At 38.5% G+C, this 24,803-nt stretch overlaps 1 protein-coding gene across 3 annotated transcripts in view; it reads right to left on the bottom strand.

Moving 5' to 3' along the window:
- LOC109461891 (electrogenic sodium bicarbonate cotransporter 1-like) overlaps positions 1–24,803 on the bottom strand; it is a 46,326-nt gene that overhangs the window by 3,170 nt on the left and 18,353 nt on the right. For 2 of the 3 annotated variants that reach the window (XM_019758362.1, XM_019758363.1), the window contains exons 7-27: positions 21,241–21,401; positions 19,590–19,787; positions 17,626–17,744; positions 14,561–14,596; positions 14,342–14,368; positions 13,016–13,258; positions 12,424–12,498; positions 11,855–12,015; positions 10,718–10,892; positions 10,045–10,178; positions 9,089–9,255; positions 7,684–7,989; positions 7,169–7,317; positions 6,475–6,588; positions 5,534–5,695; positions 4,892–5,070; positions 3,861–3,933; positions 3,398–3,466; positions 2,260–2,433; positions 1,295–1,450; positions 294–472 (exon numbers count right to left, since the gene is read on the bottom strand). In XM_019758362.1, the coding sequence (XP_019613921.1) occupies positions 294–472; positions 1,295–1,450; positions 2,260–2,433; positions 3,398–3,466; positions 3,861–3,933; positions 4,892–5,070; positions 5,534–5,695; positions 6,475–6,588; positions 7,169–7,317; positions 7,684–7,989; positions 9,089–9,255; positions 10,045–10,178; positions 10,718–10,892; positions 11,855–12,015; positions 12,424–12,498; positions 13,016–13,258; positions 14,342–14,368; positions 14,561–14,596; positions 17,626–17,744; positions 19,590–19,787; positions 21,241–21,401 (3,057 nt within the window). The remainder of the gene's footprint in view (positions 1–293; positions 473–1,294; positions 1,451–2,259; positions 2,434–3,397; positions 3,467–3,860; positions 3,934–4,891; positions 5,071–5,533; positions 5,696–6,474; positions 6,589–7,168; positions 7,318–7,683; positions 7,990–9,088; positions 9,256–10,044; positions 10,179–10,717; positions 10,893–11,854; positions 12,016–12,423; positions 12,499–13,015; positions 13,259–14,341; positions 14,369–14,560; positions 14,597–17,625; positions 17,745–19,589; positions 19,788–21,240; positions 21,402–24,803) is intronic. The other variant, XM_019758364.1, reaches the window with a different exon arrangement.

Below are 24,803 nucleotides of genomic sequence, written 5' to 3'. Positions count from 1 at the left end.
ACGGTTATAACTTTTGGTGTGGCGCGTGTATCTTCATGATATTTAGTAGGTAGGTTGGGGTTGGGATAATAAAGGTGAAGATCAATCATGGGTATTCTAGCGGCTTTGCACAGAACTGCAGCGAAGGTAAGCTACAACAATACATTGCATAACACACGACAAACAAATTACTGTAAAAATTACAGTAACTGTACTTTCATGACCTCAATAAAAATGCTTAAACAAGCAAAAAAACTTTCATGACCTCAATAAGAATGCTTAAAACAAACAAAAAAACAGTGTCTATACAGTACTTTTTCCTTTTCTGCGTGTCCCCGGCGAGTGTTTTCCAGATGGCAGTCTTGGCCACCTCTTCTGATATGTTAAGAGTTTTGCTCTTGGGGTTGTACTGGATGGCCTCCACTGGGATGGTGATGTTCCCCCCTATCTCATCCTTGGTCTGGTCCATCACCTCAAGGAAGTCTGCTCCCTCCTGTTAAAATGAGAAATATCAAATACTGTAAGTTTTAGGGGTTTCAATTTTGCAGTAAGGGAAACTAGAAGGTATTTGTGAGTGTAAAATGTGGGGTCGTGTGGCGCAACGGCAGCGTGCGCGACTCGGAATCAAGAGGTCCCGGGTTCGAGTCCTGACATGCCACCGATCTTGTGCCCTTGGGAAAGGCACTTTACACGACTTTCCCCACTAGACTCAAGTGAAAATGAGTATTGTCTGTCCAGTATTCGTTTCTATGTGCGGGACACAACACCAGCAACAGCTGCCTCTGTTCCGCGTGTATTGCACTGTTGCAATTTCAATAAATCAAATCAATTTGTGGTGTTTACAGTAAACAGTCTAACTTAATTGCCTAAGTTGACCACTCAAGGGACTGAGAAAGAGTGTTTTTCCTATACAAAAAGCATGCAGACAAGATAGAACAGACAACAAGAAAACCATAGCGAAGTTACCAACCATTTTGCAATAAACTGCTCCATTATTTCTCTCAGCGTCCCATTTTACCTTGCACAAAGACTGTCTTGCTCTTGAAATCAATGGCAAACTGGCCAATTTCATCAAGATTTCTTGCTAGTTATCATTTTCTATTACACGCTTGAAAATGGCATAGTTGTCAGAGGTAGAGATTGGTCCATGCGCAACCCAAAATAGTGGCGGTCACAGTGGACATTGTGGTCCCTTAATACCACAAAAAAGTGGCCGCTATGGCCAGCTTATGGAGATGTTACTTGGGCAAGCTTGACTGTACATTGAAAGCACTTACTTATCTTATAAGCTAGATACAAGACAAGTTTTTCTTACCAGAGTTCTGGACCTTTCTCTGAACTCCTCTTCTGCCATTTCCTTGTCTGCCTTCTTTCTCTTGATCATTTCGGGCATCTTGTCGTCCAAATACTCCAGATCGGCCTGGACGAAGAGGTAGTCCATCAGCTTTCTCACAAACACCAGGGCCAGCACCTGTAAGAAAAACACCAACAGCAACATTGTAACTTAGGCCACGCCAATTTAATTTGTTGTTTCTCGGATTCGCCCTGTCCATTTTTTTCTGATTTGCAAAAAAAAAAAATTTGTTGGTTCTAAATCAACTGCAAAATGCTCCAACGGTTGAAGAAAATCCTTTTCTTCCTAGTTGTTAAAGTTTTTCAAAGTGATAATGCAATAATTTTGTTTCATTAAAAGTTCAAAATCTATTGTTTTGATTATAAACCAGCCTGGTATATTCACTTCATGGCTCATATTGTAACATTTTTGGCTGTCGATGAATCATAATGATATTTGCTATGTTTCAATGTCAAAGGTGCTGAAATGCCATCCTCCAGTGCTAAACACTGTTGAAAAGTATATCATCCCTGTAATACAAAATCATCAAAACCTCACAACAAATACTTGCTGTTTACATGAAGGTCAATCACCCTTATACATGTACATAGAGAAAACATTGAGGATGAATTTGGTAGACTAGTGCTTATTGGATAGAGTATATGGAATCAGTAGCCCACATTAGTAATCAATAGTAGCAAAGCTTACTAATAGGTAAGGAAACAACAGGCTTCAATGACAGAGGTATGCATACAAATGCAAATAACTGCATGCAAACTTTTACCACACAGAGATTTTTCATCAGAGCTTTATATGACTCTTCACCATTATGGGAAAGACCATTGTAAACCATAGCCTGATATAACAGGAGAAGAAACATGATTGAAAACAATATATTTCAACCATACCATGATATGGAGTGAAATATAAAAAAAATGATGCTTTACCATGATGGGAAAGACGAGGGAGGCGTCTGTAGACTTGATGACCCAGAGGATGACCAGGCACATGAGCTGGATGAAGGTGAAGAGGTGGACTCTCTTCAGGGGAACATGGCGCAGGTACACGTAGTCAGGCTGGTGCTTCGGCGGCATCAGAACCAGCAACAGCCGGTCCCAGAACTACAGGGATACAACAGTAGGATTAGTGCTGTATGCCTGTTTTCTAATGCTAGTTCCAGACTTGTAAGAATATTTAAGGCCACACCAAGTAAATTTTATGGATGACGTCCGCGAGCGCATTGATTTTGGCCTGTTCCTAGACAAAAAAAAAAGAAATTCCGCTTCCTGTAACTATGACCAAAGAGTCACGACAGTGCCACCAATCGTCAGATTGACGTGAACCCCGTAACGCGAAATGGGTAAAGAGCACATGCTTTGTTTCTGCAGGCCTGCAAAAATGTGATGAAAGAAACAGGACAGGACGACAATTGCTGTTCCACCTGATTTATTGCTGGTTTGATGATGAATAAAAGACTTATTGCTTGTTACAATGTGTCACCTCATTCAATTTGTGTCCTAACATTTGTCGTCTCTTAGTATATTTCTAATCTAGGCATCTCGTTTTTTTGGGCCCTTCTTGTTTTTTTTTCGCCCTCTCGCATCCATAAAATTTACTTGGTGTGACGTAAGTTCAAGTCACAAAAAAAAAAGCCACATTCCCCTTTTTGTTCTAAACCACCTGAATGAAATCTTCAATAGTAAAAAAACTTGCGCTGCCACATGAAGAAAACATTGCCACTGGGCATCGTCAAGTGTCTGCCTCCATAGATTATGTGGCCACAGTTTTGCCCAGACGTGACCGCAAACAACATATCTTGCTTCTAAACGCTGTAGGGGCATCAGCAGCTTTAAACAATTCTTATAGTTACTGTAACTGTTATATAATTTACAAAGGTTAGGTGTCAATCTTAAGCACAAAGACCTGCTCACGAAGTAACCATGCAGCTTCATATTAGACTATTATGTAGTCAAAGTACATGGTCTCATTCCACAAATAAGTATGACTGAAAATGCACAAGAAACTAAAAGTTAACCCTACGGATAATTTGGCAGCACAAAGCCTTGTTTGAGGCAAGACACGTACCTGTATACCAGCCAGGGAAGAGAAACCCATGTAGAGGAAGACTCCATACAGCACTGGCATAGGAACAAGCTAAGACAAACAAACAAACAAACAGTCAACAATGTACAATACTCAAATACTGCTGCATATGCAGACTTTTTTGTTGGAATCAAATCATTTCTTGTAGTGTCTTGATTGATCCTGTCAGTGTTTATGTATGTGTTTCACTAGTTTATAGATTGTTTGTAGTTTATAGATTGATTGTATGAAACTCGTGCTTTGCTTGCTTGTACTACAATGTATGTTTTGTCTGGTGGCGACATGAATATAAGTGTAACTTGAGTGTGTCGCCACCATGTCTTGTCATTGTAAGTTTCAATAAAAAAAAAGTCATCATAATGTATATATTAGTATACTTTAATGGAAAGTGGTTCAAGATTCAATTAATCTTTGGCACAGAAGAATTAAAACAGCCCAGACCTACCCTCAAAATGGAGGTGAAGAGAACAGACAGCCCAATCAACAGGAACACAACCAGACCTGTCACACGGTTTTCCCTGGAAAGGTACACATTGCAGATACATTACATATGATAATACAACACATATACAAGCAGCACCTCAATAAATAAAATGTACTCAACTGGATGGTACATGCTATAGAGGAACAACTTTCTTTAAAGCTATGGTTCTTGTACAGTGTATGTAACCAAAAGGGTTCGAATCCCGACAGATGGCTGGTACATGCTATGAAGAAACTAAACTTGTATATAACCAAAAGACAAGGGTTCGAATCCCAACAGATGACTGGTACATGCTATAGAGAAACTTAATTTGTGTGTAACCAAAAGACAAGGGTTTGAATCCCAACAGATATCTGGTACACGATATGGAGAAACTAAACTTGTGTGTAACCAAAAGACAAGGGTTCGAATCCCAACAGATGTCTGGTACACGCTATCTCTTTAATAACTTTATTGTCTGGACTTTTCAGGTTTCTTTAGATTAAAGCTAGCTAAGGGTTTCTTCCTACTATAATTATTGAACAGTGGTTTGTATTGTTTGTCTGCTTGCATGTAACCAAAGGACATGGGCTCTAATCCCAACAGACGATTAGTACCTTCTGGATTCTCTCATCCAACAACAATCTCTCTATTGATATTATCAGCTAAGATTTCTTCTTACAATTGAACAGTGGTTTGTTTTGCTTGTCTGCTTGCATGTAACCAAAGGACATGGGTTCAAATCCCAACAGATGATTTAGTACCTGACTCCGAGGAATTTGGGTTTCTCTCCGGAAGCAAATGTAGCCAAAGGACATGGGTTCAAATCCCAATAGATGATTAGTACCTGACTCCGAGGAATTTGGGTTTCTCTCCGGAAGCAAATGTAGCCAAAGGACATGGGTTCAAATCCCAATAGATGATTAGTACCTGACTCCGAGGAATTTGGGTTTCTCTCCGGAAGCAAATGTAACCAAAGGACATGGGTTCAAATCCCAACAATTGATTAGTACCTGACTCCGAGGAATTTGGGTTTCTCTCCGGGAGCGCTGCAGTCAGACTCCATCTTGAGACTGTTGACGTGGTTGAGAGACAGGACTGTAGCAGCGACAAACCACGGCAGACCCAGCAGAGAGGTTATACCGATCAGGATAGCCACGATAAACAGGTCCAGATGGTACCCTGCTCCTTTCTGGGGGAAGAAAAATGCAAGGAAAACGTTGATGATTGGTCATTAATTATCCTGATGAAGTCGACAGTGGTCATAAAAAATTTGATCTCCCTTTAAGTTTTGTTCTGGAACATTTTACTGATTACTACCAACACAGATGAACTTATTATGAATTATCATACTAGAGAAGTAACACTTGCAAAGCAAATGCATAATGTTTACCTTTGGATATGGTCTGCTCTGTTAATTCTTACTCAAACACATTCACATACATGTACTACTAGTATATGGTGACAGGAGCAGAGCAGACCATGAAATTGCAACATTATGTAACCCAACACCAGTCACCATGGTGACAGACGTCAACAAATCATGTCATTGGTCAGGTCATAGGTCACAGTTTGGAGAAGAAGAAGAGGAAGAAACAGAGCAAAAACAATATGTTTTCCTACGGTAAACATAATTAATAAGTTGAGAACAGTACCTTAAGCTTGTGTTCCTTCCTGTTGACGATGACAGCTGTGATCTGCTGATCCATGAAGATCAGGATCACGGCTAGGAGAGCCGGGATCACCGCTGCGATCCCCACCCACCAGGGATTGTTCCCAACCGGGTTGATGAACCAGCCACGGTCTGAGCGGGTCGGCTACAAACACACAAAGTACACAATCTTTAATAGAAGTTAGTGTGATTTTAGCGTGCATAGTCCAGTGGTTAGCAACCCAGCCTCTGGACCAAGAAGTTGGGAGTTCGAATCCCAGCTGCTGTTGCTCACCCGACATGCACGCTACTGGAAATGGTCGCTAGTTCGGGAGGTTAAGCTGTGCTCCACTGTTCACTGTGCTTGTCAGAAAGAGCTAGCAGAATTTCCCCAGTACAATGAACCTGTAAATACTGTACATAGCGTCTGTCTTTTCTGTCACGACCAGTGGGAGATTAGCTGTTCAGTGAGCTAAAACTGGATCAAGATCACAGATCGGAATAGAAGAAGAACTTAATTAGACGACAATTGTACATGGCACAATATATGGCACTGACTATTAAACATAGTACAAAAAGAAAAGAATATAAAATGAACTGCTTAACATCCTAGTAACTACATGTACATGTAAAACAACAAATGCTAGACTAGTATAATATACAATGATGCCATGGTAAGAAAAGTCAGAGAGATAGAAAGTATAAATTAGTACTAAAATAAAAACAAATTTGCTAAGAGTATAAATCTTATGGTACTAGATAGCGTGAAAGGATCAGAAATTACACTTGAAATTCACATATCATCAAAATGTTTTCCAAAACATCCATGCCTTTTTGCTAATCCACAGCAAGAGCAAAAGAAAACGTATCAATTACTTAGTGCTAAAACATCAATATATGGAGATATCTGATGTAACTGTGACAGTCACTACAAGATGTCCCTACCTTAAACTCTATTGGTACCAGGAGTTTTGGTGTGTCGACCCCAAATGCTGCATCGATTCCAACAAACGTCAGAACTGAGATGAAGACTGCAAAGTCACAGATCACCCCACGAACCTGAAACAACCAATTTTAACATTCTTAAAACTGCCACATAATTATACATAAAAAATTATGGTGAAAAACTACATGTACATGTACATCTAGGTACAAGTATCCTCTTATTCCCTAGCCAGGGTTCTCACTAGGTTGTTTGAGCCCCCTATGCTGTGATTTAGACCCCTACAATGTCTTTCAACCCGCATAGGGGTGTTTCCTTTTGGGGAAAACCTTCTGACCTTTCAATCTTTTTTGAAGTTCAAATTTCGTCTTAGAACGAAGCTATAAGAGAGGGAAAACATTACTTTACAAAATTTGTCCCTCTATAACCTGAAAATAGTGTCTTACTATTCTTTAATACCTGACCCCAACACTGTGAAACAATTCTGATGAGAACCCTGCTAACTACAGAAAACAAAAGATCAGACACAGGTAGTTAGGTCCAAGAGCCTGGCAGCCAGTCTGTTGGCCGACTCCAGTAGGGAAATGCAAGGAGATGTAGACAGAGAACTTCATAATCACCAATAAAACAAGAAATTCGCAAAAACTCTAGATATTTCATGGCGGTTTGAAATCTCATAATTATTTCTTGTCGTACCATTGTTGGGAAGAACCTTTCCGTCTTCATGGACTTGAGAGTGGAGGCGAGGAAGAAAGTCCCAGCCATGAGAACAACGGACATGAGGAACACGTCTGGTGCATAGTCACAGTTCTCCCCCACCCAGTGGCCATGGTGGACAATCAAACCTTCAAGCAAAATTCATTCAATCATTAATACAAATTCATATTTCTAATTAGAGAGGTAACATTTGCAAAGCAAATGCATAATGTTTGCCTTCGCATATGGTCTGCTCTGTTAATTCTTACTCAAAGTCAAACACACTCATATATGGTGACAGGAGCCTAACTCCCTCCTGCTATAAAATTGCAACATGATGTAACTGAACACCAGTTACCATGGTGACAGACATCTGGTTCAGGCCATTGACCTTATTTTTGTGGAGAAGAAGAGGAAGAAGAAGAGGAGCAACAACACCTCTTTCTCAAAGGACATTTTTGCTCAGTCCCTTGAGTGTTCTCTACCGACAGGTTTGACAGTACCGATGAACTTACAGTCATGCTGGGTCAGATTTTCCCAGGGGATGCCGTCTGAAGCACTCGTTGGGATGACTTCAAAGTCGTTAAACGGCGTCGTGTCTGTGACATTCAGCGGCGAATCCGTGGCCATGCTGTAGTTCCAACTCATAGCGGATGGTGTGGAGAACACGCTGGTCATGTTCGTATCATTGCCCATGACGTAGTTCACAAAGGATGTCGCAGTGTCGTTTTTCTCTTCCGGAGGTAAGCACGTACACTGGGATTCTAACCACCATTTCTTAACCATGTAGTGATCCGTGATGTGGTAGAGCTTCTTGAATGCTAGAAAATAACATTTCGGGAGTCAGAACAATTTAGTCATTTTCATGATCACTGTTAGATACCATACATTGTACACTCAGTCATGTCAGTATTACATATAAAATTGTTCATAAATCATGTATATATTGTAGCTATCCAGAAAAATTAAAAGTACTACATGATGATTATAGTCTAAAATCACAGTTAAAATTTTTCCAGTTATTGCTAAATGGGACAAGTACATGTAGCTCAAGGGCAAAATTTAACTGCTTTACTCATAGAATTTGTGTAGCCTGACAACATGTTACTTCATCCTTTCATGTAAAGAATGCAAAATTTAAATGTATTGTACAGATACATTGTAGTATCCTTCTTCTTCTTATCTATTTTAAAATCATGTTTCCCCTAAACTGGGGGTTAGAAGATTTTTACAGAGATTGTCAAAATAAATCATTTTAAAATACCAACAATCAACTAATTAAACAAAATGTCCTCAATTTTTTTACATACATTTAAGAAAGTTACTGCAATGTGCAATTGTTGTGTATAGACTAAAAGTGGTGCTGTAATTCACTTTATGTTCACGGTAGCAAAAGTTCACAGTCTGAGAAAAATGGACATGTTCACAGAACTATATATTCACAATGGCGACAGGTACAGGAAAAAGGAAGTCCAGGAATTATTTGTTAACTGTAATGATATTCATAGCACAAAAGTGACAGTGAAAACAGTGAACATAAGGCCACACCAATTTAATTTCTTGGTTAACGGATTTTTGTAGAAAAATTATGGAGCGGGTGGGCGAAAAAAAAGATAAAAATAAAAACAGGCCTAGGCATCCTATTATGGTCCATACTGGTACGATAGGAGCCATGAAGTCAACACACCAGGCTGGTTCAAAATTTAAAAATGAATTGTTTTGAACTTTTAATGGTAGCACTGCATTGAAAGATGGAATGACTGTAACAAGTAGTTGATTTGAGCATTTTGCAGTTGATTCTGAATTTTTATTTTTATTTGCAAATCAGAAAAAAATTAAGCGGCGAATCCGTTAACCAAGAAAGTAAATTGGTGTGGCCTAACAGTACAGTGAAAAAATCAGGAATTACAGTTACTGTACCTTCTACGATGAAGATGAAAGCGATGAGAGCAGCGAAACTCTCCTCCACAAATCTGGTGAAGTACTTGACCAGTGCGCTGGCGTCAGTAGCCACCATGACCAGTAGGATAAAACATGTCCACAGCCCCACCCACACTCTGAACGGCAGGTACTCCAACTTATTGCCCCTGGAAGACAAAAATTAATAAAGTATCAGTATCAACTTTGTTTAGAGTTTAAACTCCAACACAAAAAATTCTCTCACCTAGACATTTGGACCAGTCACTCTGGTCTTCCTCAGTAGACTGACCCAGTGAAGCTTGTCACTGGCTTCTTTGAAGTGTGACGTCAACACTGGGTCAAAGGTATCTGGTAGACAATGTCGGCCCCAGTCGCGGTTCAAAGAAGCCACGTGACAAGCCTACCTGGGTCAGTCAACTGAGGAAGACCAGAGTGACTGGTCGAAAGCTCTAGATGAGAGAACTTTTTGTGTTGGATCAAAAGTTTTAACTCTAAACATGTAACTATCAAGTTGAACACAGATGAACTTTCTTGATAGTATAAGTATCAACTGTCACTGACAGATATTTCAAGTAGCACCCACACCTTTTGTCCGTGACTAGCAGAATTGGTAGTTGAAAAGAAATTCATCCAACTACTGTAGATGTAACTAGCAAAGTACAATGTCAGTCATTTGTAACATTTGCAACGCAAAATAGTTAAATTGCATAATGTTTACCTTTGCATATGGTCTGCTCTGTTAAGTGTCAAGTCTTACTCAAACACATTCATATATATGGTCAGACAGGAGTCTAAATCCCTCCTGCTATAAAATTGCAACATGATGTAACCCAACACCAGTTACCATGGTGACAGACCTCTGGTTCAGGTCATTGACCTTATTTTTTTGGAGAAGAAGAGGAAGAAGAAGTGGTTTGGAGAAGAAGAAGAGGAAACAGAGCAAAAACAAAACTTACTTGCAGAAGTCATACATGAGCGTCTCGTAGACTAGGATGGGTCCTGTAGACCCTATGATGGTGAGAGGCTGTCCTGACAGCAGGTGATATGTGGTTCCACAGATAGCTGCTGAGAAAATATTCTCCAGCGCAGCCTAAAACATAGAAAAATAACATTATTTTTCACATTCCATAAAGCCAGACTACTTGCGTACATGCTGTAAGTAATATTCTTAACATGGTATGACAAGAAGTCATTGTACTACTGTGTCACACTAATATTAGAAATATCCCTCAACTAACTCCTATAGGCTGTAGGGTCATACGGAATCAAACCAGTGAGAATCAAACCAGAGACCTCTCGATCCTATGTCTACTAGCTTAACCACTTGAGTATGAATGATTACTAAGTCAACAGAGACGGGGGGCGCCACAGACTTTCTGCAACCTATGATCCACTGCTCACGGAGTCACGTGTATTATCTGCGTGACATCACGGAAGCGGTGGATTGCTCATTTCTTGACAAAGACTGGAGTTGTACAGTCGAAAATTTGGGTGAGTCCAATTTCTTGTGTTGGAAATTGCAGTTTAAACTTGCTTTATAATGATTTCTACTAACACAGATGAACTTTCAAGATAACCTTGCCACCTTTTGTAGTCAAAGTCCTATGAGTATGACTACTAGTACTGTACCTGATAGTTTTCTGTTGCATCTCCTAGAAGCCCACCAAACGTGATGACAGGAGTGATACAGGCGAAGTACAGGAAGAGAACAGAGGACAGGCACTGGAGACTGATGCCGTCCTTAAAGTCACTCAGGTAGTGAGGAGCCTTTCTCTTGATGTCATCGATGAGACCTCCAAACAATCTGTTAAAAACAAACAAGTTCATTCAATGACTGGCTCATAATATCATTGGACTGGTTTATTATAATATCATTGGGCATTATGCAAATTAGCTCCTGATTTGCATAATTGTCATTTGACTACGTCAAGCATCACTTCAGTTATCTACCTACCAGAAATCATGACAATCTGTCAACTGATTCTTGAGTTATTCTCTTTCGGAGATTTTTGAAGAAGCGCTCCTGCAGTTCCAGAACAAGCCGCTAAGGGGCCCAAACTCCTATGCAACTGTTATTCTTCCAACTAGTCTAGAGTTGAATGAGCTGTTAATTGCAACCGCATGGATCTGAAATCACTTCTTAGATGGCAGAGTCTACATGTACTTCAAGCCAAATGTTAACTGAAGTGAAGGCATGTGTGACAGCACAAGATTTTTTATTCGATAGCCACATGCAGTATTATTGCAGATAATTAGTGCAAACACTTTACACGGCTTAATTTAGTATTGTTTTGATCATATAATTTGCACTGCAGGGATAATGTACTTTTCAGCAGTATTTTGTACTAGTGGATGGCATTTCAGCACCATTTACATTAAAATTTCTATAATAAGCTCTATATATAAACTGTAAAATTTCTGTAGCTTATATAGCTCTGTAAACATGTGCTATCTGCCATGTCAGAAAATCATTATTACTGTAATTCCTGATTTTTGACTGTACTGTAACAGTTATGTTCACTTTTTTCCCTGTTACTTCTGTACCGTGCACTTATCATTACAGTTAACGAATAATTTCTGGACTTTCTTTTTCCTGCACCTGTCGCTACCTTGAATATATAGTTTTGTGAACATGTCCATTTTTCTCAGACCGTGAACTTTTGCTACCGTGAACATAAAAGTGAATTACAGTATCCGATATGTCAAGAACAAGAGATATCAAAACTGGATGTTCTTCTTTGAAACAGGAATTTGAAGTTAAAGTACCTTCCGGTTCTCTTGAGTTCCTCCTTACTGTCATACTCCTCTTCCTTCTCCCCGTCCCCGTTGTCCTGACCGTGTCCTTTTCTCCCCTCCTGGGACGGAATGTTGGACGGGGGCTCGATACGGATGTTAGGGTCCCACTCCCCGGGTGGAAGCACTGTTACCTACAAACAAAAAAGAAGTAGATTAAGGTAACATTTGCAGAGCAAATGCATAATGTTTACCTTCGCATATGGTCTGCTTTGTTCATTCTTACTCAAACACATTCACATATTATATGGCAACAGCAGTCTAAATCCCTCCTACTATAAAATTGCAACATGATGTAACCCAACACCAGTTACCATAGTGAGAGACAGTCTGATTCAGGTCATTGACCAGGTCAGAGGTCAGTGTTTGGAATGGAAGAAGAAGAAACAGAGCAAAAACAATATGTTTTCCTTTGGTAAACATAACAACAAAACACAACAACTTTATCCCAAAATTCAGTATAGTCCTGTCTACAAAATTCATTGGATTTCTCTAAGAATTTGTCTAATTAGTAAGATTTGTCTATTTTTTATGTTGCTCACCTGGTCTAGAAATTCATCAATGCCAGCCAGCAAGTCTTGTCGGTTCTTAGCCCTGTACGCAACATTGTGGAACACCTGGAAAAACACCACAGTCCAAATTCAATATAACTATAGAAATACTGCTCTATGTGTTTGTGTGTGTGCTCTATCAATTCTCACTTCAACACATTCATATGATGACCAACCCCTCCAACTCTGTCCTGCAACTTGCTACATAATATAAATCTAACACTAGTGGAGATACTGATCAGAGTCCATGTTGACAGAGATCACAATTAGGACAATATTAAATTAATGTACATGTATTAGCCTGGTTTTCCACATAATGTACATGTCATGTAGTTTACAATTATTATAAATTTCAATCCAAGTGCGGATCTCTACCGGTAGAATCTGTGATCCCTACCCTGACATAATTCATATGAATGGTGACCAGCCCCTCCAACTCTGTCCTGCAACTTGCTACATAATATACATGTAATCAAAATGGTGACCAGCCCCTCCAACTCTGTCCTGCAACTTGTTACATAATATAATCTAACAGTAGATACAAATGTGTAACATGTTTTCTGTAAGCTCAGTAAAAGTGTACCTCGTCTGACATGAGCGTCGCGATGGCTCGTCCGACTTCGTGATACTGCTTCTGGTTACCCTGTGGCCCCAACATGAAGAACAGGAACCGCGTCGGGATGGGGACCTCCGTGATGTCACCCAATAGCAGGCTGTGAGACAGCCGCACGAAGGCTATGATTGGACGCTTCAGGAAGTCCACTTCTCCCACCAGAACGTTGGACGCCTCCGAGCCTTCGGGAATTTTTCTCATGAAATGTTTACTCTGGAAATAAACAAGATGGGTGTTTAAAAAAATCAGTCAATGGCGACATGCTTCAGACTTGTCCAGCAGAGAGTTGGATCTATTAGGCAAAGTAAGAATTCCAATGAAACCAATCCACCATGGGCATTCAAAGAAAGCAACTCCTTTCGTAACATCCTCTGCAATCTCCACTAAGACTATAGACAGAGGTCTTGTCATCATACTTATAGTGTACATTTTGTTATTTTTTGGCGACACCTCAGGAGCGGAGCCTGCATCATATCTTGTGATGATAACAGCAGGTAATGTTTGTTAGGATTGTATATGGGTACCCTTCCTTCAGAACTTTCAGAATATTTCTCATGTAAAATATTCCAGTTGAAAACTGTTAACAGTGAGGCCATTTGTTTTTTGCTTAAAAGTAATCTGCTAGTAATAGTCAGATGTATTCTGTGGACTGTGTAAAAACAATCATTGGACAAAGTGTATTTTTGAGTGACACTCATCAACTGTATGGGCCATATCCTTGACACCGCATTTGGGCTATAAAAAAAGGATGGAAACATCACTTAAAGCAACAAAATTTCACCTGTGCCTGCTTTCAGTAGAAACTGTCAGGCTCTTAGCCAAAAAACAAATCATACAAAAGTCACTAAACTACAGCTAACTGAAAATTAACCATGTAAAAAAACTGACATATCTATAAGCACTAAAATAAGCTTGATGGCACCTAGTACCTTTCGATTTCATATAGAATACATAAGGTGCACTTCTATGCCTAGTTTTCTATTTGTGACCTAAAAGACTAAAATCTAGAAGACACACAAACAAAGCACTCCAAAAGATGCTAAAGAACTAGAAAATTTACATGACATCAGAAACAAGATGCAGCATGTCACTTGAATGAGAGATTCTACATTTTGTGCTAAGGAGAACACAGCAGATCACAGCAAACCACTTCAAGAAATGCGGATGTCGGTTGAAGATTCGAAGACTCTATAGATGCTACAGGAAAGGTACATGTATATGCATGTATGACAGTGAATGATAGGTTGTAGAAAGAGACTTGCTACAAGGCAAACTGCACACAAGACAAGCCCATACCGGCACCGATCCCCTGCGAATTGGGTCCTTGATTAAAAGAAAAGAGATACAAGAAATCAATGAAAAACCGAAACCAAAACATCTGCAAACAAATGCTCTTAATACCCAGCTAGGATTCCATCCCTTAATGAAGGCTTGTAAATAAGCAAAAGTTGCAAGTTTAAAAAAATATAAATTCAAAGCACACCTAATAAAACATAAAATATACTAAACCCCTACCATTAACGATCCCCTTCTGGGTACATGTAGGTGATCCTTTACAAAAAAAATTATTAAAATGTTAATAATTATGTCATGCAAATTATATGCTAAGGTCAGATCTAGACTATGTCATGATTGTATGATCATACCGGTAGTACAAAAAAACACAATCTAATATTTAAAATAGGGGACTCCAAAAAAATTGCAACACAAGGCAAACTGTAAACTAGCAGCAACCACAACGTTCGTACCAGTAGGGACATCCTGCGATGGTGATTTTCCTTTGTGTGAAAAATGTTAAACATGTTGGTGAGCATGCGGCATGCAAGAAGGAATGGTTTTGGTAGTAACACACTTCGACATGTGGAAATTTAGTAGTCTGAGAATTGAACTACTGATAGAGAAAGTACTGAATGTGTGTATGAGATTGTGTTCAACTTTGTACAGTGTGTGTGTGCATGAACAAGGGATAACATTGGAACCATGTAGTAAGTATTTTGTCAGCAGTCTGCACGGTAGCACACAAGGCATTTTGCAATTCAGCTAAACTCTGCCAGGTGGCGCTTTTCCATCAGCCTGGGCCTGTGTTGTCAGATATTCCATGTGCTGACCCACTCAGAGAGATGGCTTGTTCATGAAAGTTCTGATGGCGAATGACTGATGATTGGTACACTTTTAGTCTCTCTATTCATGACCTACACTGTATGAACTCATAATTCATATAATATACAAACTTGAAAACCTTTAGAAGGTAATACTGCATATACGGTACATTAATTTTGTAACTGACAATTTGTGTTTGAGTAAAGCTGGAAAAGTGGGCAGAGGCTTAAGTTTGAAAAAGCAGAAAAAAAGTGTATTTTCAAACACACTAGTACCATAATCTTTGTACAATAACACTACCTTTGTACATGATACTAATACCACACTGCAACAAAAACCTACAAAATTGAAGATCTTAAGTCACACTGGAAAAGATGGCACTGTTAAGACAGTAACAGTATAACTGCAAATATCTGAAAGCTCCACACAATTTTTCAAACGTCTAACATACAAACACCACCCTGGGTAAGTTCAAAATTCTGTTAAGTTAGGGGAAAAAAAGAGTCAGACACTCAGTATCCTACCACTTTTTTGGGCTTAGGTTCGGGAGGGGATTCCGGGTCATGCTCCTTTTGAGAAAAAATATCATCACAAAAGTTAAGACCTAGAAGAAGCCCTTTTTAAAAGAAATTTTGAACTGTAAAAACTCTGTTTCTAAGGTGTTATTATATCATATATATCACACCATAACAGTGTTGGTTTTTGAGAATGGAATGCTAATAATATTATTAAGTCTACTACGACTACATTGTAACTACAAAATTTCTGGACCAGTAGATTTCAAATAAAAATGTAGGAAAAGGCACTTCTTAGGCTACACTGTAACTTTTAGCAAAGACAAAACGCACTGCAAAAAGTACCAAAAAATTACACCACATTTCAAAAGTAAGACTATTTTTGTTTGTTTTTCACACATAACCATACCGGGATAGTTTGAAAAGAAGGTCTTCTTTGTGTTTGTGTAGAACGCATTAACCGATGTAGATGTTCCTTGAAAAAATATTGTGTCATTAAATGTTAACATCTCTGGGAAATATATCTCATATTTAAATTAATTTCAAATGACAAGCCACAAATTCATCTGACAAATTTCAGGCAAAGATAAAGACTTAGAGAAGAAAAATTAGGGCAGATCAATAAAAAAATCACGGCATGTTAGTTTTTCAAGCACCATACCCTGAATCCTTTGTTTGCACAATGATCATCCTTTAAAAAAATACAACATAGTACATGCGTTAGGAAACTACATTGGCAGAAAATTTCTAAAATCTTCATGGTTCAAATTAGCACACTGAAGTAACTGTTTGGCTACCGATTATCTATTGGTTACAGGGTTAGGCAGCAGGGAGAAGGATGAATGGTTGAACTAGTAAAACTAGGAAATCTTTATGTACTAAAAAGCTAAGAATCAGTCATTTACAATGTACAAACAATCGAAAGAAACAAATGGCACACTCCAAAAAAAAATTTAAAAAATATCTCAAACCCAAATTTCAAACTATATGAAAACGGCTATTACCAGTAAACCTTTCCCTACAGAAAGATCTATTTAGTCTAAGGGTTATTTTGGATAATAATTATTAGAAAATCCAAAACATATCACACTAAAGAAACTGTTATTACCACTCAATGTACTTCCGTCTAAGGCACACACGCTGCACAGCAAAAAGTATATCACTGTAGATGCTAGTATCATGAAAAGAAATAAAAAAAAACAGAAAAGAAAAAATAATGCACAAAACACATTTTTCAAACCAACTTTACCATTAAAGACCTCCTACGGGGAAATCGGTCCTTTATGGGGGAAAAATGACAAATATTTTTATGCAAAAAATGATGGCTGTAGTTTTACATGTATTTAACTTATTTAGTAGTTAGGCTCATCAACTGCCTTATAAGAAAAGAAGCTACAAATGTACTTAATACTTAAACTAACTAACATGTACTTCGAGACCTAAATTATATCATGATGCTAAAAGTTCAAACTCTACGAAAGTATACCTGGGAGTAATTCTATAATGCATATTAGCTACTACAATCATACATGATGATGATATGATATGATATGAAATGATTGTCTGATGTCCTGAACATGTTTGTCCCAATATAAATAGAATAAATGTTCAAGGGTTCATGGGCCCGTAATGTTTAGGAAAAAAATCTTAAAATTTGACAGAACAGTTGGTATATATCAAAGACAGCAAAGAATAAGAGTCTGTTTTGTGTATTAGTTGTGTAAAGGAGTAAAACAAAGACACATTTCCGACAGCAGAAATGTTTGTTTTTTATGGCTTCACCACACCACGAAGACTCCATTGCTGCATGGGGAGGGGGATAGGTCAATTTTTGGTACTGGGGATGTGGTGAAGCCATCTGCCGCATTTGCTCCCGAGCAAATGTCGGCCTTTCTAGTTTCAGTTTGTGTAACTTAAACTCTAACATACATGTTGTCCACTGTGTATTTAGTATATCGTAGCTACCTTTGCGAAGCTGGCCGTACTGTTAATCCTGGGCGGTGTGGACGTGCCTGGTTCCTCTGGCGTCGTGCTCTCGTAACGCATGGACGCACTGGACGCAATCCGCGGGAACGAACTCTGACCTATACATTGGAAAAATACTCACCATGTCAACTGTTATTACACTGATTCTGGTAACCCTTTGTCCAAGAAGTGTATTACTAGTCATTACAAATTTAACATGTAGAAAATGTTTTAATTTTATGCTATAATAATAGTATATGAATGATCACACATTGTGGAGTTGAAAGTTATTTGTTATAAATTTGTTTGTTTTATCTTTTATTTCAAATTTTCTATGATGTCTGGAAGAGGTGGAAGATATTGACAACAATACAAAATATCAGAGTGTAAAACAAAGAAACAAAGCTATGCTACAAATAGAAAGAGAGAAAAATTAGACACAGAAATGTAAGAGATTGTAGACTTAGTAGAAAATTATATGTATCTTTGCCAAAAGAGCAATGAAGCAAAAGACTAAAACTCAGTCTGACAGTCTAAAGTAGAAAAGCTCTACTGAGCCACACTAATTCAATTTCATGCTTCCCACTACATTTGGCAATTTTACAAAATCAAGTACAGAAAGAACCCTCAGAAACACTTTGGAAACTTTTTCTTTCATTAAACTTTTCTTTTCCTCAATACCAAGCAAACGAATGGATTGAAGTTGTTGAATTAGTGTGGTTTTGTCAAAGCAGGGCTCAAAATACTGGGTGCATATGCACCTTAGTGCAAGAAAAATTGGAGCTGTGAAGGTATTTCTGATGTCTACCTGCACCTAACCTGCACTGGTCCATGTACTGGGTATATGCAGGTTAGTGCAGGTAAAATTGGAGCTGTGCAGGTATTTCTGATGTCTACCTGCACCTAACCTGCACTGGTCCATGTACTGGGTTTATAATAATATTATACAAAATATACAAATTTAATGTACATGTACATGTAGGTATAGGTGCAGGTTACCACATGAAAAAAAATTGGTTTCTGAACAGTTTTTAGCATGATCCATACTTCCTAAATTCTGAGTGGTGCAGGTAGAATTTGTCTGGTGTAGGTTATTTTCAATGTTACCTGCACCAGTGCACATACATGTACATGTATGCAGAAAAACATATTTCGAGCCCTGCAAAGGAAGATTAAACCAAGAAGCTCGGAAATAATCCGTGCCTTACCCGGCGAAGCTCCCAAAAGAGGAGACGAAGACGGAGTAAGGTGATGAGCAGAATGAGACACGTGAAGTTCTGAAGACACAAGAGTCAACCAGGACAATGGCACAACCAAACAAGACAGCACCACAACATAGGAGGACAACAGAGGACAAACATGCAATAGGAGAAACCACATGATAAATTTAGTGTTAGAAAGCAAAGAATTAAAACATGTATATTAGAGAGATCACAAAAATTCTTAGAAATTTCAGTTAGGTATAAAATGAATGACGTTTTACAATAAGATAGTATTACACATAAACCCCTGGAATTGTGACAAAGTTTATTAAAGGCATCCAATGCAGTTTTTAGGACTTCGAAATCCAATTTTTCAAAACCAATATAATTCTAGTAATTTATCTAGTACATACTGAGTTGAAACCACACTATCCCAATGACCAACTGACCCTCATGGAACAAAATTACCGAAAATTCTGACAGCAAATGGTTACTGGAAGGGCCCTTGGCTGATTTTTAGGGTACCACCAATAAAACAATGGACTCATCTTGGGGCTTGTTTTTCCATTTTTATTACCAAAGTATGACATACTGATTGAAATGTGCTAATGTGAAGCAGTATGTGTCAATATCATAAAGATTGCCTCATTCAGAATATTTCCAGTTTTGCTGCTCTGAAATCGCATTGGATGCCTTTGATTAAGTTAGAAGAATGTGGGAAAATGCATTTAAGCAAAGAGCTATCAGCCTTCAAGCTCTTACTTTCCGACCCCTGTTCGTTGAGTTTGTTGGGGTTGGAGAAGTTTCTTCTGAGGGAGGCCAAGGAGGGAACCATGGGGAACATGGCTGCTTTGCTACGCCTGGTCTGGTGGTGATGGCGGCTCAGCAGAGCGTTCAGGACTTTGTCACGGTCCTCTTCCTGCAGCTGGCCCTTCAACACCATGTTATCTAGAACCAGATCTGTTTAAAGGAAAAATAGAAAATATGTTAGGTATGGACTATATATTTTTGTTTATTCCAACACATGGTGACAGCACACTCATTTTTATGTTTACCGAAGGAAAAGATAATAATTGTTTTTGCCCAGTTCTTCCTCTTCTTCTTCTATTCCAAACACCAACCTCTGACCTGGCCAATGACATGATTTGTTGATGTCTGTCACCATGGTGACTGGTGTTGGGTTACATAATGTTGCAATTTCATGGTCTGCTCTGCTCCTGTCACCATATACTAGTACTAGTAGTACATGTATGTGAATGTGTTTGAGTAAGAACAAGAGTTCCACGATCTCATACCTTCGCCAAATGATGTTAACCCTTGCGGTTGAAGAATTATACAATTTTAATAATTGATTTTGCAAATAAGATCCTCATTTGCATGGGTGATCATATTCTCAACCCAATGACAGTCTTATCTTAACAAAAAGGCTACTATAGCACTTCCTCATAAATTATGCAAATGAGGTCATGATTTGAATAAATTATGTTTATTGCTGTTCGCCTTTACTTAACTTCCAAATGTGGCAAGTATGAAATTCCCAGCAGTTACAACTATAAAATTATAAAGATTTTCCATTAATTATGCAAATTAGGTCTTCATTTACATAATCTATATCCTCAGATTTTTTTTCATTCTCAATTACATTTAACAAGTGTTTCATAGTCCTATTATCGAACAATGCAGAGTTTTAGAATTTCCTCATTAATTATGCAAATTAGCTCCTGATTTGCATAATTATCATTTGATTATGTCAAGTATCACTTCAGCTACCTACATACCAAAAATGATGACAATCCGTCACCCGGTTCCTTAGTTATCATCCTTCGAAAAATTTTCAACAAATGCTCCTGCAGTTCCAGAACAAGCCGCTAGGGTGCCCAAACTTATGTCACTTCTTCCCTACCCCAAGAGCTATCTACCAACCAAAATTCGTGACCCTAGCATGTACAGATCGTGAGATATCAAAACCGGAAGTTCTGCTGCAGTACCAACAGAAGCCGCCAGGGGACCCAAAATCTAATCATTTCTAGCTCTCATGAAGACCTACCCACCTACCAAGTTTCATGACAATGCATACTTAGCTTCTTGAGTTATGCTGTTCACAAACAGACAGACAGACAGACGGACAAACGCTACTGAAAACATAACCTTCTTGGCGAAGGTAATTAACAGACCAGACCATGTCCAAAGGAAAACATTACGCATTTGCTTTGTAAATGTTACTTCTCTAGTTTTCAACTTATTTCTATGCTGCCACCAGTGCAGATGGCAATAGACAATACTCATTTTCACCTGTGTTAAGTAAGGAAAATCATGTAAAGTGCCTTTCCCAAGGGCACATAATTGGTGACACGTCAGGATTTGAACTCTGGACCTCTTGGTTCTAAGCCTTAAGTAAGACAGGGATACCCACTAGCGATGTCTGTGAGATGGTTGGCATCCATGTCCAAGAGGACAGTTCCTGTCAGGATACAACTTCTCAGCTCAAACAGGCTGTGCAGAGACAAGGTGGCCACGTGGGGTTTACTCCATCTGTCTCCTCCCTCCTCTACATCCTCTTCAAACTTCACCCATCTGTGGAGAAAACATCAAAAGATAAACTAATTAGTACTTTCGACCAATCACAGCTCAAACAGGCTATGCAGAGACAAGGTGGCCATTCACTCCATCTTTCTCCTCCCTCCTCTACATCCTCTTCAAACTTCACCCATCTGTGGAGAAAACATCGACAGGAGTAAACTAATTAGCACTTTCAACCAATCACAAGTCTCTAGAAGGTCACATGACTTTGGTGATTGGTCATTGGTGAAGAAGGCTGGAGTAGACATAAAAACTCCCTTGCTAGGTATCAATAGGCACTGACATGTAATGTCTAGATTAAAAATGCAATGCTGTTATAATTTTGGAAATAAAATTTTAGGCTTTACATGTAAAGATCTTGTGCAATAACTTTGAAGGTAGTAAGAGAAATACATGTAGAAGTTTGAGGGGTGTACATGCTGTATTACGATTTTTTTTTCCAACAGGTTGTATATGAGTTATGACATAAAATTATGTAGATATATGACATAGCAGTTGTCTAAACTAGAATGTAGACAGATATAATTAAAGCTGTAACATTACTACACATGAGTTATTACAATCATATTGGATATGATAGACCTCAATAAATTACATTTATCGTATCAATTACAGCCTGGGGCAAATTTCAGTGTCAGACCCACTAATAATTATCTGTCATAATGTGAGGCTAATAATGGGGTATATGGGTATCCCAGTATGTACTCTGCGTTAAAAATCAGGCTTAAAAAAACAGCAGAATTCAATTTTTCAACAGCCTGGGTCCTTGTTGTTTCATGTTCTAAAACGCAGTCTGCTACAGTAAGTGATTTGAAGTACTGAAATAATATAAATGTTGAAGCCTTAGTTTTTAATCACTTCAAGGAACCTAGAAACCCATTTAGTACCCTCCAACTGATATCAAATCATTCAAATTCCATGGGGGATGAAATTAGTGAGCAATTCCCTGTCTGTTTACATGTTCCTGTCACATTGACTGGAATAATTCATTTAGCACAAATTCCTTCCTGAAGGTTGTACCAAGGATGGGTTGACATTTGTTTAGTGCATTTGAATATCATCATGAATATATTATTTGACATCATGAATAGGACCTTATCAACGTCACAACATCAATTCTATTAGATGCAAAATGTTTGAAATCACTGAAAATTTTTGGCAAACGTAACTTTCCTTACATAATATTTATGTGCATTCTGACAATATATGCGAAAGAAATTTGGCATGAATGTGTTCTAGTAAACCTCTCTACATTGTATATTATTTTCATTCAGCTAATGTGTTGCTTTTGACTAATGTGGGACAATGCAAAATATATTGCAAATTAAAGCTAGGAATTTCATGTTATGATACTAGTTAGATGGGTATGATGACATCCTATTTAGAGGTCATTTGGGTATGAAGGACCTAGCACGTCGGCAAAAAGTACTGTGCCTGCGTGAATCCTGTAAATGTATTATACACATAGCACTTCGGCAGAACGTCTTGTTATAAGGTCGTATCTGCGTATACATGGTTAACATCCCGTCTGTAGTTTCCAAGTGTTATGTCGGAAAAGATGTCATCTGCAACAGGCAAAATTCTGACACAACGTTGACCAAGCATCCAACGAAAACTGTAAAAAATCAGGCGTAGTACATTTTAAATGTAGCTGCTAACGTGATGGACTTCTGTCTGAATCACTGTGATTTAATGAGGAAAAGCTAAGCCATCATATAGCAAAATAGTGGCAAGTTGCTCCTACATTTAACCTATGCTGTGCCCCATATGTTATAAGGTACAGGCAGCCAAGTGTCAATTTCCCTGTTGTACCTCAGACTATATTCAGCTTCTGCATCAATGAATCTTTAATTTTTGCATGGAGAAAAGGTGTCGTTTCCCCAAAGGGTTTCAAACTACACTTCTCTGTGTCTCAAAACAGATCAATGACTGTTCTTCACTCTGAAGTCGTGTCTAAGGCCACACCAATTTAATTTCTTGGTTAACGGATTTTTCTAGAAAAATAATGGCGCGGGCGGGCGAAAAAAAACAAAAAAAAACAGGCCTTAAGGCATCCTATTATGGCCCAAAATGGTACGATAGGAGCCATGAAGTCAACACAAAAGGCTGGTTCAAAATTTAAACAATGAATTTTGTAACAACTAGAACGAAAAGGACTGTTTTCAGTTGTTCAGGGCAAAATATGAGCATTTTGCAGTTGATTCTGAATTTTTATTTTTATTTGCAAATCAGAAAAAAATGAAGCGGGCGAATCCGTTAACCAAGAAATTAAATTGGTGTGGCCTAAGCCTGAAGGAGCTATCTATGTTACACCGCGGCTTATGAAGTCCCAATTTGTATACAGAATCTTCAATCAAAATGCTGTAGGCTGCTTCCGATGCAAATGAGGCCTTTATGGAAGAGTCAGGCTGCTTGAAAGAAATACTGTGCTGTAAAGAATCAAATCAGCGACAGGTTGTAGACAAATTTAATTGGGAGTCTGGCGGGCACAGTCGTGAAAATCAACTTTGCATGATTTAAGATGATAAAGACCTACGTTGTGTATCTACTAAAAATGGCAGAAAGATCTTCTTTTAAGCAGTCTTGACAAAGTTTTTTAGTACAAGCAGTAAGGGGAATGAAAGTAAAATCCTTCGTAATATAATATTATGATTTGTACTTTGTAATTAAAAGTAAAAGCAAAGAGACAGATTTCTGACCATTTAACTTTTCAGCAGTTTTCTAACTTTTAGATCAATTCATTAAATGATCAAGAATTATGCAATACTATCCTTTATAACCATTCAAAAAGGCATTTTATATCTCATACATTTTGTAACTCTGTCACCATTGCAATTTTGCAAAGTTATGTTTTCCCTCAGTCTGTAATAATCATTTTTCCTGTGTAATTTTTAACATCAAATTCTAAATTGTAGGGAGTTCAAATCACAGCATAGGGGGTTGAGTCACATCATACGGGGTTAAATCACAGCTTTGGGGGTTCAAATCACAGCATAGGGGTCCAAATCACAACATAGAGTCCAAATCACAACATAGGGGGTCCAAATCACAGCATAGGGGGTTAAATCACAGCATAGGGGTCCAAATCACAGCATAGGGGTCCAAATTACAGTATAGGGGTCCAAATCACAGCATAGGGGTCCAAATCACAGCATAGGGGTTCAAATCACAGCATATGGGTCCAAATCACAGCATAGGGGTCCAAATTACAGCATATAGGGGGTTAAATCACAGCATAGGGGTCCAAATTACAGCATATAGGGGGCTCAAATTACAGCATATAGGGGGTTAAATCACAGCATAGGGGTCCAAATTACAGCATAGGGGGTTCCAAATCACAGCATAGGGGTCCAAATCACAGCATAGGGGTCCAAATCACACCATAGGGGGTTAAAT

This window comes from Branchiostoma belcheri, unplaced genomic scaffold (genome assembly GCF_001625305.1).
Source record: "Branchiostoma belcheri isolate BF01 breed outbred unplaced genomic scaffold, Haploidv18h27 scaffold97, whole genome shotgun sequence".
Classification (NCBI taxonomy): Eukaryota; Metazoa; Chordata; class Leptocardii; order Amphioxiformes; family Branchiostomatidae; genus Branchiostoma; species Branchiostoma belcheri.
The sequence above is the reverse complement of the archived record's forward strand: the minus strand, read 5'-3'. Positions and strand labels throughout refer to the sequence as shown.